The sequence below is a fragment of the Alnus glutinosa genome, chromosome 2 (assembly GCF_958979055.1).
Source record: "Alnus glutinosa chromosome 2, dhAlnGlut1.1, whole genome shotgun sequence".
Classification (NCBI taxonomy): Eukaryota; Viridiplantae; Streptophyta; class Magnoliopsida; order Fagales; family Betulaceae; genus Alnus; species Alnus glutinosa.
Window position 1 is genome coordinate 29,598,650 of NC_084887.1, and position 17,673 is coordinate 29,616,322.

The 17,673-nt window shown below is 34.7% G+C and overlaps 1 protein-coding gene across 1 annotated transcript; it reads left to right on the forward strand.

Annotated features, from left to right (window-relative positions):
* Window positions 1-6,089: 6,089 nt before the first annotated feature.
* LOC133859306 (uncharacterized) lies at window positions 6,090-10,143 on the forward strand. Its single transcript, XM_062294668.1, has 5 exons — window positions 6,090-6,362; window positions 6,602-6,705; window positions 6,801-6,926; window positions 7,031-7,308; window positions 9,790-10,143. The coding sequence occupies exons 1-5, from the start codon at window positions 6,257-6,259 to the stop codon at window positions 9,965-9,967; spliced, it is 792 nt and encodes a 263-aa protein (XP_062150652.1). The 5' UTR covers window positions 6,090-6,256; the 3' UTR covers window positions 9,968-10,143.
* The last annotated feature ends 7,530 nt before the right edge of the window (window positions 10,144-17,673 follow it).

Here is a 17,673-nt window from a genome sequence, read left to right on the forward strand (position 1 = left end):
TCGCCTAACGGCGACTTTATATGAATGTCGTGTATCGGGGAAAGTGCGTACCAAAAAAAGAAAATACATAATTGATTTTTTCATAAAAGGAATGATATAACTATATCAGTACGTTTGATAAATGCTTTTTTGAGATTTTTATTTTTATTTTTTTTATGTAATATAAAAATAATAATAATTTCGAGTATTTTGTATTCGAGAATATTTGCTAACGTTTTTGTTTTTATCAAAGTAAACTTATAATACTATAATAATATAATCATATTATTTATAACTAAATAACAATAATATGTCTTAGGCTTCATTTCTTAATGTACTTTGGAGTGTGTGTTTTGTTTTTAATTTGAAAAAAAAAATGCTTTGATTTGGCAAAGGTGAAAATAGTTTTGAGTATTTGGTTTTATTTATTATTTTTATTTTTAAAAAAAATAAAAGGAGAAGAAAATACCTTTAACAAAACAAACCTTAACATTTTTTTTTACATCAGTCAATATATATATATCGTACGTGTTTTTTTTTTTTTTTCTTTTGATTCATAAATGGTGTTTTTCATATCAAAAGGAGTCCATGATCTGACGGGTAATATCATATTATTCATCGCTGGCCCTTAAAATTCTGTTAAAAATAATAATAATAATTTTATAATTTTTCTAGTAATATCTCTGTAGTCCTATTCAGTTTATCCCAATCAACGTAGGGGTGTTCAAAATGTCTTATTAATTACTCCAACAATTAAACCGAACAAAAAAAAGTAGAGACAATCAAAGCTCGATCTCTTGATGTTTAAATTGTCAAATGAAATGGCTTTAATTATCACCTTGACTTTAACAATAAGCTTCCCAAATCCCAACTCGGATTGATCAAGGGTATATGTGTCCTATCAATCAATATATATACTTAATGTTTGACCTAACAAAACTAACCTTAACATTGGTGTATTCGGGAATAATTATACTAAAACATCGCCCCAAGCTCAAGGTAGCTCTACTTCTTCAGCCAAAAATAAAAAATAAAAAATGGTAGCTCTAGTTCGACTGAAGACTTCAATAGGTCAACTGGGTTGGCCCATGTGAAGGGTAAGTGTACCAGCCAAATAACAAAAATGTACCTGTAAGGATGAATAGGGAGCGGCCAATAATAAGAACCGTTCTAATGGGAAAAGGGCGGAGAACCAATCCTAATATTTCCCCCAAACACGCCTTCAACCTTCTATAAAAAATGAGAGAGAAAAAGTCATTTGAGAGGTATTCATTCACTCTAACCTTCTTTGAAATTTTCATCTCTAAAATAGGTCATTTATTTATTTAAGTATCAGAGATCTTGTCAGTACACCCCGCAAAATCCTTTATGCTTGATTCCAATTCTCTTTTACGGACTCGATCTCTTGTTTTAGGATTCAAGTGCAACTAATTGATTCTTCGAGCATCTTTAAAAAAAGAAATCTTTATTGTTATGAAATTGACGGACTATAGACCAAACCTAAATCGAAAGTATCTCTTTTTGATCTCTAAGGAATCGCCTTTATATACATATTGTGGATAGACATAGTGAGACTCACGGAGAAAGGTGAAATTTTGTGGATCATAATTATTTTAAATTATCTGTTCAAATTGAAGAGAATTTGTACAAATAATTGTAAGAGACAATTTATGAAATTTATGTAAAAATATGGTCCGTTTGGGTATTGAATCTAAATATTATTCGAATTTACCGTATGAATTACGATGTTTGACTTTGTGAGATAAAATTTGAAAATTTTTGAAAAAATTAAATAAAATATAATTTATTTTTGAAAAAAATTGAATATTATTCAAAACAAACACACCTAAACTGTTCAATAATTTATTCGGTCAAATAAGTTTTATAAATAATCTCTCGCAATTATTTGTTTAAATTTAAAAATAAATAATTTAAAAAGGATCATAATCTAAATTCTGTTGTTTAAATTTAAGAATAAATAATTCAAAAAGGACCATAATCTAAATTCTGTGCGGGTCAATTTTCTTGATTTGATGAGAAGCTTTGTTGGGTACGTAAAACTGTAAAAGAAAGATCGATGTCGATACGCGGAGGAGTTAGTGGAAGTGTGGGGGCAAATGCACGTTGTCGATTTGTGGGTGATGTTCGGTTTCTTTGATTGCAATCCCACGTGCTACAGTGACGCGGTTGCTTCACGCGCCTACTCAATAAATGGAGGACTACTCGGTACTCGGTAGAGGATCCCACGTATGATTCCATCTCATCTGATTAGAGCGTAGGCCCCATCTAAAAGTAGATACTAACTTTTTCATCATTCAAATATTGAAAACGAAAAATGAAACTTATAATTATATCATTATATCTTTACTTTTATATATCTATATTTCTTATGAAATAAGGATAAATATTATAATTCATTATATTCACTCATTTAAAATCAACTCATTTCTTCCTTTTCATTTTCTCTTTTTCCTTCCTTCCTCTCAAACATATTGCTAGTGATATTAATTAATCCATCTAATTCATCTAATTTTGATTGGGGCTTTTCCCATGTAAGTATTAACCAGATTTATATATATATATATATATATTTTTTTTTGTAGGAAAGTTAGCCTTTCATTAAGCATTCAACAACAATTACAGATCACAATCAACACTATTAAGGTGTGAATCCAACACTGAGCCAAGCTCAGATTAAACGAACACAAGAAAAACGCCCAAAACAAAACTGCATCCAGAAGAAGACCGCCTCCTAAACACCCGAACAAACATCAACCACCAAAAGTCACTGGAAACCACCGAGCCACGGCAAAAGGAAACGGAGAGTAGCTCTCACGCGCAACTCAGAATGCCAAAGAAACCTGGCACGTGAGAGCTACGCGCCGCACACAGACCATCTTTCCGGCCGACAAAACCAGCAGCAAGACCAGACGACCCCGGCGACTGAAGATGAGGGGCGCGTGCCAATTCGAGGGCAGCAAAATAAACAGATTTGGCCTCGCGACATGCTTAATACGTTGAGGAGCAGCTCCGCTGCCACCGACGGCACTAGAAGATCTCCACTCCTCCTTCAACAGCTCCTTGAGCATTTCCCTGACAACAACAACGAAAACCAAACAAAGCCAAACCTTCAAAGTCCAAAAGGACCTAGAAGGGGCGCAACAACCACCGGATCTAAACCGTGGGGACAAAAACACCACACAACCCTAACGGTTGGGGGACTTCTAGCCTCCACTGGAAAGTCAGGGAGGAAACAAAAACCCCTTAACCCAACAAGGCTAAGAGGAAGACAACAGGAGCCGGGAGAGAGGCATGAAGCCTCCCCCGGCGAGAAAAACCAAACACAGAGAGACTTTCTTAGAGAGAGACGCTCTGTTTTCTTAGAGAGAGAAAGAGAGCTCTCGTTAGATTTATATTTCTTAAAGCATCAATAAAGTTAACTATTAACCAGATGTATTAGCATTCGTTGTTGACTCTTAAATTTCCGAGTTAGAAGAAGTTTTGTACGTAAACATATTTGTGCACTTTCGTAATCTGGTCCACCAAAGGTGTAGAAAGTAGGCTTATATATATTTTGTCAATTTCTTGTCTCTATATGTGTCTTCTAAAATGAGCAAAGTCTAGAGCATGTTTTGACTATTGCTCTTTTGTAAAGAAGCTTTCTCACTTTTGCTTCTATCACAGAAAGCTCTTTCCACCTTTTTTTTTCACTTTTCTCTTCCAGAATCACCTCCACCATATTAATAAGACAAGTTTCATACCATGAATTATGCTTCTTTGAAGTATCGTACGTACGTACTCAAGAATTAATCATAAAAATTATGCTCATTTAGACAGTTATAAAAGGGAGGGAGGCCACCTCTTTTTGCGAGAAATAAACTTTTTTCATAAAGGAGTGGCTGTGACCGCCCCTTTATGTAAGCGGTTGCCCCTCACCTTGAGAGATTGTGAGGACTGCTTGCCCCTCACCAAAAGGGGCGGCCACCTCTCTAAATGGAGGCTGCCCTTTATAGAGAGGGGTGTTCCCTCACAATAGAATGATTGCCAATTACTTACGACTTCCTCACCCAAAAAAAAAAAAAAAAAATGAAGATTGTTTTTAAGTTTTGAACTTTTTATTTGAGCTATATATATTTATGATTGAAAGTAATTGTGTCACGTGAATGTATAGTTGACACAAGACGTGTCAAACAATAATCACATGACATTAATTGATTAGTTTGACATGACATACTATTAATTAATTGAATAACCAGTTAACGAAAAAAACCTATTAAAAATCTGAATAAAATTTAAAAATATAATTTTCAAAATTAAAAACTCAGTAACTAAATTGAAATCTCATAAAAAAAAAAATTAAAGACTAGATTTATTTTTTCTAAAGTTTTTATATATGTTAGTCGCCTAACATTTTTTTTTTTGAATGGGAACTTGCCTAACATTCTGTGCACCTGATTCCGCGGGTAAAGTGGCCGGGGTTGTCAAATAGGGGTCTCAGTCTCATATTGTTTGTCGTTTGTGTCAAGCACAGTTTCAACTGGCAACTCTTCTGTCTTTTTAATTGAAATAGAAGTTAGAAAACTGTACCAGTAAAATAAGGAAATGTAATATGAGGATATTAGATTTTTTTTTTTTTTTTTTTTTTCTCTCTCTCTCTAAGCAAGTTTCTTGAATATTGACATGCTAGATTGGTGGGTCATTTTCTTTCGCGTTTTCTCGGGGTTGGCCTTTGGGATTTTAGGGGAGATGGGCTTGCCCGTGGAAAAGGTCTTCTTTCATTCCATATGAAACAAATTTAGAGAAGTCATGATTTTATGATCAAGAATAAATCTTATAGTTTTAAAGATGAATATGTTAGTATCTTATTTTAATTTTTTAAATAATATGACATTATATATATATATATATATATATATATAAAGAAAAAAAAAAAAAAAGAAGGAATAACTTCACTTAAGGATACCGAACGTTCATCATTTTTAACAGAAGGTACCTGAACTTCAAAACGTCTTAATTTAGGGTATTAAAACGTTTCATATTTCTAAATCCTAGTAATTTTTTTTTCCTAAAAAAATGTGGGATATTTTAAAAAATTTGATAGTATTTAACGGAATATTCCTAATTGAGACTTTCCGAAAAATGGATACTTTAAATTGAGACGTTTTGAAGTTCAGATACCTTCAATAAAAAATGGTGAAAGTTCAATACCTTTAAGTAAAATTCTCCTCAAACATAATACAAAATTTTGACCATAAAATAGACTTTGAAACAAAATTTTAATGTCCACTTTATTCAAATCATGTGTTATTCCCTTTTTGTCATAATAATATGATTGTGGGTTCAGTCGATATATGGATGATAATTAAGGAGCTGGACCTCTTCGACCCCTTTCACAACATTCATGTAGAAAACAAGGCCGCATTTTGCTAAACTAATTTTTCAGATATTTCTCACTTATTTTTGACTTCTTTTTTTAATAATACATAATTAGAGCTCCAGTTTGAAATTCACTTTCTCTTCCTCTTCCCTTATTTTCACTTCTCCTAAAAAATATCAACTTCAAAACATTCTTAACTTTTTTTCACTTTTTATATTACATTAACACTTTTTTATTACTTCTTAAATAAAAAAACTTATTACAATACAAATATTTTTTTTTTTTCACTTTTCTATATAAATTATTTTAACTTTATATCACATCAATCTTATTTTCTAATCATTCAAAAAAATAAAATAAAAAATTTAAGGAGAGGACGGGTGAGAGATTTCCAAACGGGCAGAATTTAATTCCTTTTTATCCTGAAACATTTCCACTAGCTCTTTTGCTGAAGTACTTTAATTAACACAGATGGTTTGTTTAATGGGTCATTTTTTTATTTTGGCCTTGCAGAAATTAAGGAAGTAGTAATGATTACCAGACCAGAAACAGAACCCCTGAACCAGACAAGGAGAAGATGTGAGCTAGTAAATAAATAAAAAGAAGTAGACAACTCAAAGATGCTAAAAGGAAATTGAAAATGTCGACCAAACATGTTCATACTTGCAGAAAAAGGGAATACAAAAAACAGCTTGACTTTGCATCATATCTGGTTTCAGGTTTCTGCAAAACCACTAGCTTCATTGAATATATATTTGATCGAGGTCATGACCAGCAAATACCGAGATAAACCATGACGAGATAGAGATCGACCAAAAAAACCCAACTCGTAAAAGTCATTACTTTTCGCTCTATCATCATTTGTAAGTACGTAGTGAGCCAATTTTGAGCTTCAAAACCATGTACCAATTGCTTCCTCAAATTTCTGACTTTCCCATGATCTCTGAGACCACATCAGAAGAAACCATTCCGCCTGAGTTTCTCACCGAGGCAGTGTTTGCAGGAGGTGCAATTCTCTTACTCTCTCTTTTATATATATATTAATGATGTGTACATTAATTTAAGCTTTTGAAATATGTAATAATTTAATATGGTATCAAACCAGAAGTAGTCTTGAATTTGAACATGTCTTTCTCATTTATTTTATTTCAATTAAATATTTCATTACTACCGCATAAATTTTTAAGAATGAGTAGTAATTTAAGAGTTTTTTATAATACTGTGATTGATTCATGAGAATTGCAGGTAGCTTCTGGAGCCTAGAAGCTGCGTTTGGGCGTGGAGAAGGAGTTGTGAAAACTGCCACAGGCTATTATGGAGGAACGCTGAGAAAGCCTTCATATAGAGAGGTGAATTCAAAGAAAAAGATTTTTCATGTTAATTGTTTTTGTTGCAGAAATTGAACTTTGTCCAATATTATGCATGCATGCACTCTCACATGCAGGTCTGTGAAGGAACAACAGGCCACACTGAAGCCGTGAAAGTCGTATACGATAAAAGGAGAATCCCATACAGATTTCTGTGTGACATTTTCTGGGAAAGCCATGATCCCACCAATAAAGACTACCTGGTAATTAATTTCTTTTCCATAGAATTCATCACTGTCAATGTTATCATCGTTATTTTTAATTAGTTGGTCTAATCCGAGAGGATATTAATTATATAATGTGGCAGAACTTTGGACTAATTAGCAAGCACCAAAGGTCTGCAGTCTTTTACAGCAACGAGAAAGAGAGGAAGGAAGCACAGGAGTCCAAGATCAGGCGGCAGATGAAGCTCAACAAGAGGATTGTCACCAAAATCATACCCTCTGATTCTGATACAGATTTCTTCGTGGCAGAAAACCAACATCAGAAGTATTATCTGCAGAAGAAGTTAAGGGTGTGTGAAAGTCTGGGGCTGAGAAGCACAGACCAATTTGTGGAGTCAAACATAGCTTGCAAACTCAACGGGTAAGAATTTTCAGCAAGTATTGTACGTACGTACAAACAAAGTGGGAACATGGAACCTAATCCACTGTAGGAATCTCAAGCTTAATTTAGAGCTTGTCATCCGGTTCAAGGAAAGTCCACAAAATGATTGATAGGCCATTCCTTTCCTCTCCAACGTAACCCTGTCCCTCCATATACGCGCGCCTTATAGTTTTTTCTTGTTTTCATATCATAGACTCCGATCAAGTCAAAAAGGAGCTGGGAAACTGGCCCACTGACCCATTGTAAGGTGGGAAATAATGGGAAAGAAAAGTCAAATCCCTATTATTCTACAAGTGAGACCACGCCTTTTTTGGATCACAAAATCTGATTTTAATAAAAATAAGAAAAGGGAAAAGTACACATAACCCCCTCAAACTACCATCTCATTGTCAATGTCCCTCCCAAACTATCAATTGTGTCAATGTCCCCCTAATGACAAAAATACTCTTCATAAAATTATTAAAATAAAATAAAAACTAAAAAAATGTTTTAAAAAAATTAAAAATAACAAAAATTTATACAAAAAAAAATTAAAAATTTAAAAACTGTTTTTTTTTTCGTTTTTTTTTTGTTAAAACAAATTATTTTTCTAAGTTTCAGTTAATTTTTCGTTTGGTTTTTTTTTTTTAAAAAAAAATCTTTTTTTTTTAATTTAATAAAAAACTGGGTTTTCCTTTTTCTTTTTCGTTTTTTTTTTAAAATTGTTTTTATATTTTTCAGTTATTTTTTCGTTTGTTTTTTTTTTAAAAAAAAAAAAAACTTTCTTTTTCGTTTTTTATTTAATTTATTTAATTTGTTTTTTAAAAAATAATATTTTAGTTTTAGTTTTTTTTCTTCGAATTTATAAGGACATTTTTGTCTTATTCAAAAAAATTTAGGGTTATTTTTGTCTTTTTGTTGATATTAGAGGGGACATTGACATTTTTTGGTAGTTTGAGGGGGGCAATTGACACAATTGGTAGTTTGTGGGGTACATTGACAATTGAGTGGTAGTTTGAGGGGAATATGTGTACTTTTTCCATAAGAAAAAGTTTACGCGCGAACTCCACTCCAACTACGTACCGACTACCATGTAATTTGTAATCTTCCTTCCAATCAATTGAAACAAAATTAATGTTGCCTCAGACTGTAGAAAAATATTGTAATGTACCCTTTTGTCTCGAAAAAGAAAAATGCTCTTAATTCTTTTTTTTCTTTTTCTTTTTTTTTTTTTTAAAAAAAGATAAATATATTTTTATAAATTCAAAAAAGCAGCCCACGGTGGCGTGGGTCTGAAAAGACCCACCAATTAAGAGTAATTTTGTCATTTTCTAAAATAGAGGGAGTACATTGCAATTTCTTAGTAGTTTCGGGAAATGATTGCTTCATGAATTTATAGTTTGATAGAGATGTTATAAATTGTCTGATAATTTCATTGGAGTACCGTGTATTTTTTTCTTAAAAATATGAAATGAATTAACACTTTCACTAAAAAAATTATTTTATCAACAAATAGTAAAAACTGTCTTTTGAAATTGGTCATCCAATATCTACAACAGAAATTTCTTACAAATCAGTTTCTAATTATGACATGTGTCCCTCTTGCATGTTAGAATAACATATTTTGTTAATTACATATAATTCTCATGTGCTTTTTTAATATCTTAAATGATATATGTTGCTTTAAAACGTTGGTTTATAGAAAGTTTCTTACAAATCAATTTGTAAAAAGTTTGTGTCCGGTCACTATACCCATTTTCAACTTCTGACCGGCCTATTTCAGTATTGTTTTGGGTCAATTGATGGGGACTCTAACACTTTTTCGTTTATAAAATCGTTCACCTCTTCTTCCTTTTAGAACATGAGCAAAAATGATCATTCATGTAACTATTTTTCTTATTCAATTAAAAAAATAAAAAATCTAATGAGCCTCCACCTAAAAATTCTTCCTTAACGAGCCGACTTCTTATCATGCTGTTGCATCTTTTTTAGTCGATTCGGTCCCAATCCATTAACATATATGGGTGATACTGGTACCATCTCTAGAGCTAAAATCAGAGACGGAGGGAGGGGGGGGCTGGCAGGGGCCATGGCCCCCCCCCAATTTCCTTGAAAAAAAAAATTCTTAGGTTAAAAAAAAAAAATCTCAAAATATATATATATATATATATATATATATAAGCTAAAAAACTAAAAATTTAGCCTATTGGCCCCTACCAATAATTTTTTTTTTACCACCGGTCCCTGCCCATAAGAACTTTTGGCAAAATATTGCTTGTTTGTTGAATTATTCTATTTTTCATTTTTATTTTGGCTCAAAACATTAGTTTCTTTCTCATGACATACAAACAATATCTATTTTATTCATAATGTAGAGCTAGCATTTTACTTTGAAAAAAATAAATAAATTTCTGTTGTGAAATATTGCAGATGTATGTATACGTACTGATAAAAAAAAGTACCACTTCCCATGTGTTGCAGGATTTTAGCCATGGAAGAACACTCGATGGTTATTGATGAACTGACGATATTTTTGCAAACCCAAGAGATGCCAATGCAGACAAAGTTAGCATGCGAAGAAATTATTGAAGAACTAAACAAAATTAAAGTTGAAAAAAGCCCAAATTCGCTGAACATCATGTACGTGTCTTGTAATTAATTTTAGGGCTCCGATCCCAAGACAAGATTCATAAATTTGGGCTCACCAAATCAAATTAAATTTCCTATTAATGCTGTGGTGGAAAAGCTTCCACGTGTTAGTGCATGGTGGCAACATGCACCAAAGAACATGGAGCATGTTTCATTGAAAAAGTAATGCTATATATTGTTAGCCCATATAGGTTTTTTTTTATCAGAAAATGTTAGAATTACAACACCAATACAACAATTATACAACAATTCCTCACATGAGGGTGGGCCCTAGTATGTGGACCCCACCCTCATGTGATGGGCCCTACCCTCATGTGAGGGGTTGTTATATTGATGTTGTACAAGAATCAAATCCATTTTTTTTCGGCCCTGGGTCTCTCCTTTAAGTTGTGTAAAAGTGAGTTAACCCAGTCAATTTGAGTTTCGTGTTTGGGGTTACTATTAACAATATTGTTTTGTTAATTGGGCTTTCATTGATTGTGAGATCTTGGTTTGCTAAAGTGGATTGAGAGATCATTTTGTTATTGGGTTATATATATATATATATATATATACACCTTAACTTTGTAGGAATTTAATTCTTACTTAGTACGTAGATCTATATTTAACTATCAATCAGAGTAAAGAGTTTGTAAATGGGTGGACTCCATTAAGTTTTCTATATAAACGCTAGGTCGCTTCGGTCTCCACGATTAAATAAGCTATTCTCATAAGTGGAAGAATAAAAATTATATTAGGACCTACACTATTGACGACCACAATAAGAGAGGTGCAATTAATGAGGAAAATTTGAAAAACTTTTACAGTTATTTTTATTTATTTATTTTATTAAATTGTCATATCCTACTTCTTAGCATGTTTATATATGATAAACTTTTACAGTTTTTTTTTATTATTATTATTGAGTGTTGATTTTTATTTTTATTTTTCAATTCCACTACAAAAAAAAAAAAGCAAATTCTAGACGGTTTAGAAATACAAAAAAACCGTCTGTAATCAATTTCATACGCTTTTTTTGGACGGTTTAAAGCCGTCTAGTATATAATGTCGTTAAATTAATTTCTGAATGGTTTGGGCAAAACCATCTGTAATTCCAGACGGTTTGGTCCAAACCGTCCAGAAACAGTTCTGGACAGTTTTGCCCATAACCGTCCAGACTTTTTTTTTTTTTTTTCCTGTTTCGTTTATTTTTTTATATTAATTAGTTTTTTGATATTAAAACTAATAAATATGGTCTGAATGTTTCATACGCCGGCCGGCGACAGAGAAGGAGAGTGGAAGAGGAGATCCGGATGGCGACGAAGAAAGAGAGAGAGGAAGAGAGATTCGGACGGCAACGGAGAAAGAGAGAGAGGAAGAGAGATCCGTCACCCACGCACACCGGCCGGCGACAGAGAAAGAGAGAAGAAGAGAGAATCAGTCGGAATACGTGGTATTTCGGCCGGAAACCCAGATGACCTCGCCAGATCCAACCGAAAATGTCGTGATAGAAAACCCATGCACACCAGCGTGGGTTTGACAGATCCAGCACTCCATCTCTGACACTCTCTCCCGTCGTCCCGATCCCATCGTTACGTCGAGATCCCGTCATCATGAGGGCTGTCGTTTGGCCGGCTGGGGTTCAGAGGGGCTGGGGTTCACATTTGCGATGTATGTGGGGTTCAGTTTGTAACGACCCACCCCCAATGACACAATATTGTCCGCTTTTGGCTCCCCAAATCAGACTTCCCAAGAGGTCACCCATCCTGGAATTGCTCTCGCAGAAGCACGCTTAACTGCAGAGTTCTGATAGGTTCATGACCATCACGGCTTTAAAACGTGTTGTGTCATAAAGGGTGCATTTATACATATAAGCACATCTTCATTTCCAGGCGATGTGGGACGTTACAATCACCCCCCTTGGGACCCAGCGTCCTCGCTGGCGACCCTCATGGGATCACCCCATTCTTGGCATCCCAGCGAGTGCCCGCCGGCAACCCTCTTGGGCTTGTGCACGCTCCCACCATCTCAGGCTGGGCAATGGCTCTGATACCATTTGTAACGATCCACCCCCAATGACACAATACTGTCCGCTTTTGGCTCCCCATACCAGACTTCCCAAGAGGTCACCCATCCTGAGATTGCTCTCGCAGCGGCTCGCTTAACTGCGGAGTTCTGATAGGTTCATTGCCATCACGGCTTTAAAACGCGTTGTGTCATATAGGGAGCATTTATACATATAAGCACATCCTCATTCGCAGGCGATGTGGGACGTCACATCACCCATCCTGGGATTGCTCTCGCAGAAGCACGCTTAACTGTGGAGTTCTGACAGGTTCATAACCATCACGGCTTTAAAACGCGTTGTGTCATAAAGGGTACATTTATACATATAAGCACATCCTCATTTCCAGGCGATGTAGGACGTCACAATCACCCCCTCTTTGGACCCAACGTCCTCGCTGGCGTCCCTCATTGGGCTTGTGCACGCTCCCACCATCTCAGGCTGGGCAATGGCTCTGATACCATTTGTAACGACCCACCCCCAATGACACAATATTGTCCGCTTTTGGCTCCCCAAATCAGACTTCCCAGGAGGTCACCCATCCTGGGATTGCTCTCACAGAAGCACGCTTAACTGCGGAGTTCTGATAGGTTCATAACCATTACGGCTTTAAAACGCGTTGTGTCATAAAGGGTATACTTATACATATAAGCATATCCTTATTCCCAGGCGATGTGGGATGTCACAGGTGACCTCCTGGGAAGTCTGATTTGGGGAGCCAAAAGCGGACAATATTGTGTCATTGGGGGTGGGTCGTTAAACAGAGCTAGGGGCTGTATGCCTTCTTTGCTTGGTGAATATGCGATGTGGGGTTCAGATCGAGGGGCTGGGTTCATATTTTACTCATTTTCTTCTCAATCCGCGTCATTTTCTTTAGATGCGTTTAAGCCGTTGACAGTGTTTCAATCTACAGCTGAGGGTGTCGATCCGCGTCATTTGACTACCTTATGAATTTCCAGACGATTTGAAAAAAATCGTCTATAAATTTATAGACGGTTTGGACAAAACCTTCTGAAAATTTGCATTTCTAAACGGTTTTTTTCAACCGTCCATAATTAATAAATTTTTTTTTTAATCCATGCGAATTTTGTCACCATTTTTTTTAAATAACATTAATACCAATAATTCCAGACGGTTTTGATCAAACCGACTGGAAATTTACATTTCTGGATGGTATTTTTCAAACCGTCTGTACATTTATGGACAGTTTACTCAAATCATCCATATTTATTTATTTACAGACAGTTGTTTAAAAACCGTCTATAAAATTTTAATTCTAGAAAGAAAGAAAAAAGGGTTCATAATTGTCTTCTTTTTTTTTTTTTTTTTTTTTTTGTAGTGTTCTCGATCAATCCCCATGGCATGATCTTAATTAGAGGCCAACTTGAACTAATCATGATTTTGGTACAATTAGAATTTATTACTATAATCAAAACGTGTAAGAAATGTATAATTTATTTTTTATTTTTTAAGATGAATAGAAATATAGAGAAGATTGTATTTTTCATGTTGAAGTTTATTGACAACATGAGCAATGGAACAAGGTCTTTTGATCACAATACAGAGGGGATCAAAACATTATCTTCTCTCTCATAATTAGATTTTTTTACTGGGATAATTATATCACTGGTCTATGGGGTTTGCTGCCATATTCTCTATGGTTTAAAAAGTTCATGGAAGATCCTTGTGGTAAACTATAATTACAAATCGACCCCGAAGTCAAATTCTGTTAAAAAGATTTGACAGATTCTGTTAAATGCCACGTCAGCGCCACATTAAACCAATAAGATGGCGACATGTGTCCATCTGAATAAAAAAAATGTAAATTTATTAATAAATAAATAAATAAATTTATTATTTTTTTTTTTAAAAAAAAAGAAAAAGAAAAAGGAAAGGGATGGTTGGGCCACCCCCAACCAATGGGGGTAGCGTGATGGCCACCCCTAAACCCCAAGCCATTGGGGGTGGCTGCGCGCCACCCCTGGCGGCCACTGGCATTCCAGCTTCCTAACGCCACTCCACCACACTCATCGACATTCCAGTTTCCTAACGCCATCGGTCGTGCCTCCTTTCGCCTTTCACGCACCGAAGTGTGGCTCTCACGCCCCGGCACTGGGTCTCTTGCTGTCCTCCACTCCTCCATACATTGAAGTTGCAGTTTTTTTTAGCTTTTTTGCTGTTTATTTGTTTATGTTATTTTATGTTGCTTGTGTTATAGTCTCTCTTTAGTTGAGACTCTTGTATCTGAATTTGTGTTGTGTCTCTTTATTATGTAGTTCTAGATTTTGACTCTTACATTGTTTTTACCGATTTAGCCTCGTTTGAATGGTTGTACTTGTTCTCAAGTGGGGGTGCATATATACTTGCCTTATTCTGTGCTCCTTTAGCTTCTGTAACCGTTTTGTGTGGCCCATTGAGATGACTGAGTCACTTGTTTGGCCAATTTTCTATCCTGTGTAATTATTTCAACAATGTTTTAGTTTGATTTAAGTTTATTATTAGGGAGTCCACCTATTTTTTATTTATAAGATCATCCACTTCTTCTTTTTCTTCTTTTTTGAATCAAAAGCGTGAAAGATTATCGATTCTATGTAACCCTTTCCTTATTCAATTAAAAAAAAGAAAGTCCTTCAATAAGTTAAAGCATACCTTTAAAAAGTTTTACCTGCAGCAGTAAAACTAGAATTTGCATATACACGCCTGTATAGTATATACAAGCACCCTCGCACATGCACACCATGTGCAATATTTGGCTTGCATTCCTTTTCATTGTCTTTTATTTATTAGTTAAAAATAAATTTTTTTTTAATAAGCTCTTCAAAGTTTAACCAAATTTTAGTTAAAAAATTCATTTAGTTATTTTATCTAGCAACTTTTTAAGAAAATTACTTATCAAACTCTCTAAATATTTCTCTACTTTAAACAAATATATTTCTTTTTTAGTTTGGTAGATTTCAGTTGGTAGATTCAAAACCAGTAAATTAAATACAACCAAAACATGTATAACCATGAAGTTTTTCTTGAGATACGTACTGATACTTGAAGATCCAATGACAACTATATATCATAAGAATAGAACCAAATTAACCAACGACAAACATCATAACTCAGCAAAAGTCTAAGTATGCAGAAAACAAACGACTTGCAGAAAAAACACACACGAAACAGTAGTGTGACCGAAAAAAGACATAAATTTTCAGGAATTTTATTTTCCCTTTCCCAATTTTCCTACCAACCAACCAAAACCCAAATCACAATGATCAAAAGCACCCAATATTTAACAACAAATTGAAAAATCTGGGAAGAAAAATAAGCAAGCAAAACAAATTCCCAACGAACCCACTAGAGAGAGTGAGAGATTGCTCAACCAACGGACATGAAAATTAGCGATAAAACTTACGACTCGCCAGAGAGAGTGAGATAGAAACAAAAAATGAAGGGAGTGGAAATTTTACAGAGGAAAAGTTAAGGCACGAAGAGGAAAGTGAAGCACGGAATTTTACAGAAAGTGAAGAAGGTAGAGGAAAAGGAAAATGAGGAAGGTGAAGAAGCGGAAGAAAAGAAAAAAAAAATGATAAAAAAGTGAATGGCGAAAAGAAGAGGGGCATCAAATTTGGAGAGACTTTCTGACAGGAATTATTTTGCAGAAAAAACAAAAAGCTTGATGCAGGGTGTAAATGGAGGGTTTTTTCTAATAATTGGTGAAACTTTCAAAATAAAGAGCTTGTTGGAATGCTCTAACCCCGGCCTAATTAGTCTTCCAAGACATGTTTTCCCTTTTATGGCGAAGCCTGAAGCCAAACTCCATACAATGGCAAGCTAAACCCATGAAACTCTCGCTTCAATTGCATCTCATGAAAATGACAAGAACTCAAGAAGCTTAATTATCATAAAACAAAAAAGTAAATCACGAGAAACCTTTCTCTCGTATTTATTAGTTCTTCTTTTTTAGCCCTGAAAAGAAATAAATAAAGATAGTCGTTGTTCCATCTTTTTCACTTATTAAACAAATTAAATTAATAGGGATATATGCCGATGGGAATTTGTTGGTGTGGTCAAATAAATGGATGCATGCATATATTGCAGCTCAAAAGAAAAGCATATGCATTCCTTGCGTCCTTTTGCTTTTCCAGTTGATTGAGAGAGAAGGAAAAATAGATTCCTCTCACCAGCTTTTGTTAGATAGAATTTGTGGCCACCTTCATTCCGAGGCCCCAGCTATAGAAATGCACGTTCGATATATTGGTTTATTGTTTGGCCTGTAATGTTTGAAGGAATAACAAAGATTATCAATCTGATTCTTAGACACTGCCATTCACGATGCACTGATGCACTACTCAATACACTGGGTTTCTTATCTGAGTGAAATGTACGATATTATTCAGCTTGTTCATCTTATTACTTTGTTTTGTTATCACTTTCATGAGCTTTCGTTGGAGCCTTTAGACAGAAGTTGAGGTCCAATTGGGGAGAGCATCCCATCTGAGGCTGAGGTAGAACGTCATGACACAATATATACATTTAACAAATTCTAAAAAGCCACCTAAAAAAAAAATAAAATCTAAAAAGTTGAATTCAACCCAATATGACAACATTGACACGTATATGTGACCTGCTTCCACCACATCTGCAAGGTCGTATACTCACCATGTGAGTTTTGCGGTCCAAGCAGGTCTGGCCAGCCCAAGATGAGCATTGATTTGAAGAAATTTATTTGGAAAAATAACACTAGTAAATGATTATGCAACTGCTATATAACTGAGATGACATAATATTATATAAATGAAAGAATTAATAGTTGATTTTTACTGTCACTTCATTTCAATTATATGACAATCGTATAACAATGTACGAAGCATATTCTGATTTATCCCATATCTGCTTTCTCTCAATTTTACCCCAATAATTATACTTGGCATGCCTGCCCAAATTGTGAATTTGGTAAGCAAGGAGCTCCCCAGAATCTATAAGGCATTATGACATTGTAGCATTGTGAAAATTTGTGATGATTAAAACCTGAAAAAAAAGAAAAAAGAAAAGGGAGTCAAAACGACCAATGTACATATTCATAGCCTAAATTTAACATTTGGTCCGACATGAATGAGAGGGTTGGATACAAAAGTACACCCACTTGGACTCATGGACCGTTAACATAATTGTAGACGGTTCTCTAAACAAAGACATATCTACTTATTGCGGAAACATCTAAGGGGAACAACACATGGAAGCTGCAATAGAGAAAGACACAGCTTTTATTAAAATTTCCAACTTTCCTCATATCATTGTCTTAAACCTTGTCCTCACGGGCCATGGCATGCACTAGCCACTCTCACAGAACCAACCCCACCCAACACCAAAAAGAAAAATTCTCTTTTCAAGGCCATCATTTACATTTTTTTTTTTTTTTTTTTTTTCATTTTTTTAAATTCCACTGCTAAAATGCGTCGGAACAAACCCGCGTTCTCTGGCCCACTTTTCTCGCAGAGGGAGGCCGTTATGTCTTCTTCTACCAGACGCTCAAGTTAGCAACGCCTCGGCGCACCATAGCAACCCAAAATTTACATAATCTCTCGGAAAATACCACAGAAGTTAAACAGTATTTTCGAAAAATACAAAAATAAAATAAATAAAAATTTACGAAGATTCCGAATTATCCGTACTGCTGTTTGCTT

Excerpts from the sequence above, each read along its gene's own strand:
- LOC133859306 (XM_062294668.1), top strand. The coding sequence starts at position 6,257 with ATGTACCAATTGCTTCCTCAAATTTCTGACTTTCCCATGATCTCTGAG. Across the intron at positions 6,927-7,030 it reads CCACCAATAAAGACTACCTG|AACTTTGGACTAATTAGCAA; the intron begins GTAATTAATTTC and ends ATAATGTGGCAG. Across the intron at positions 7,309-9,789 it reads ATAGCTTGCAAACTCAACGG|GATTTTAGCCATGGAAGAAC; the intron begins GTAAGAATTTTC and ends CATGTGTTGCAG.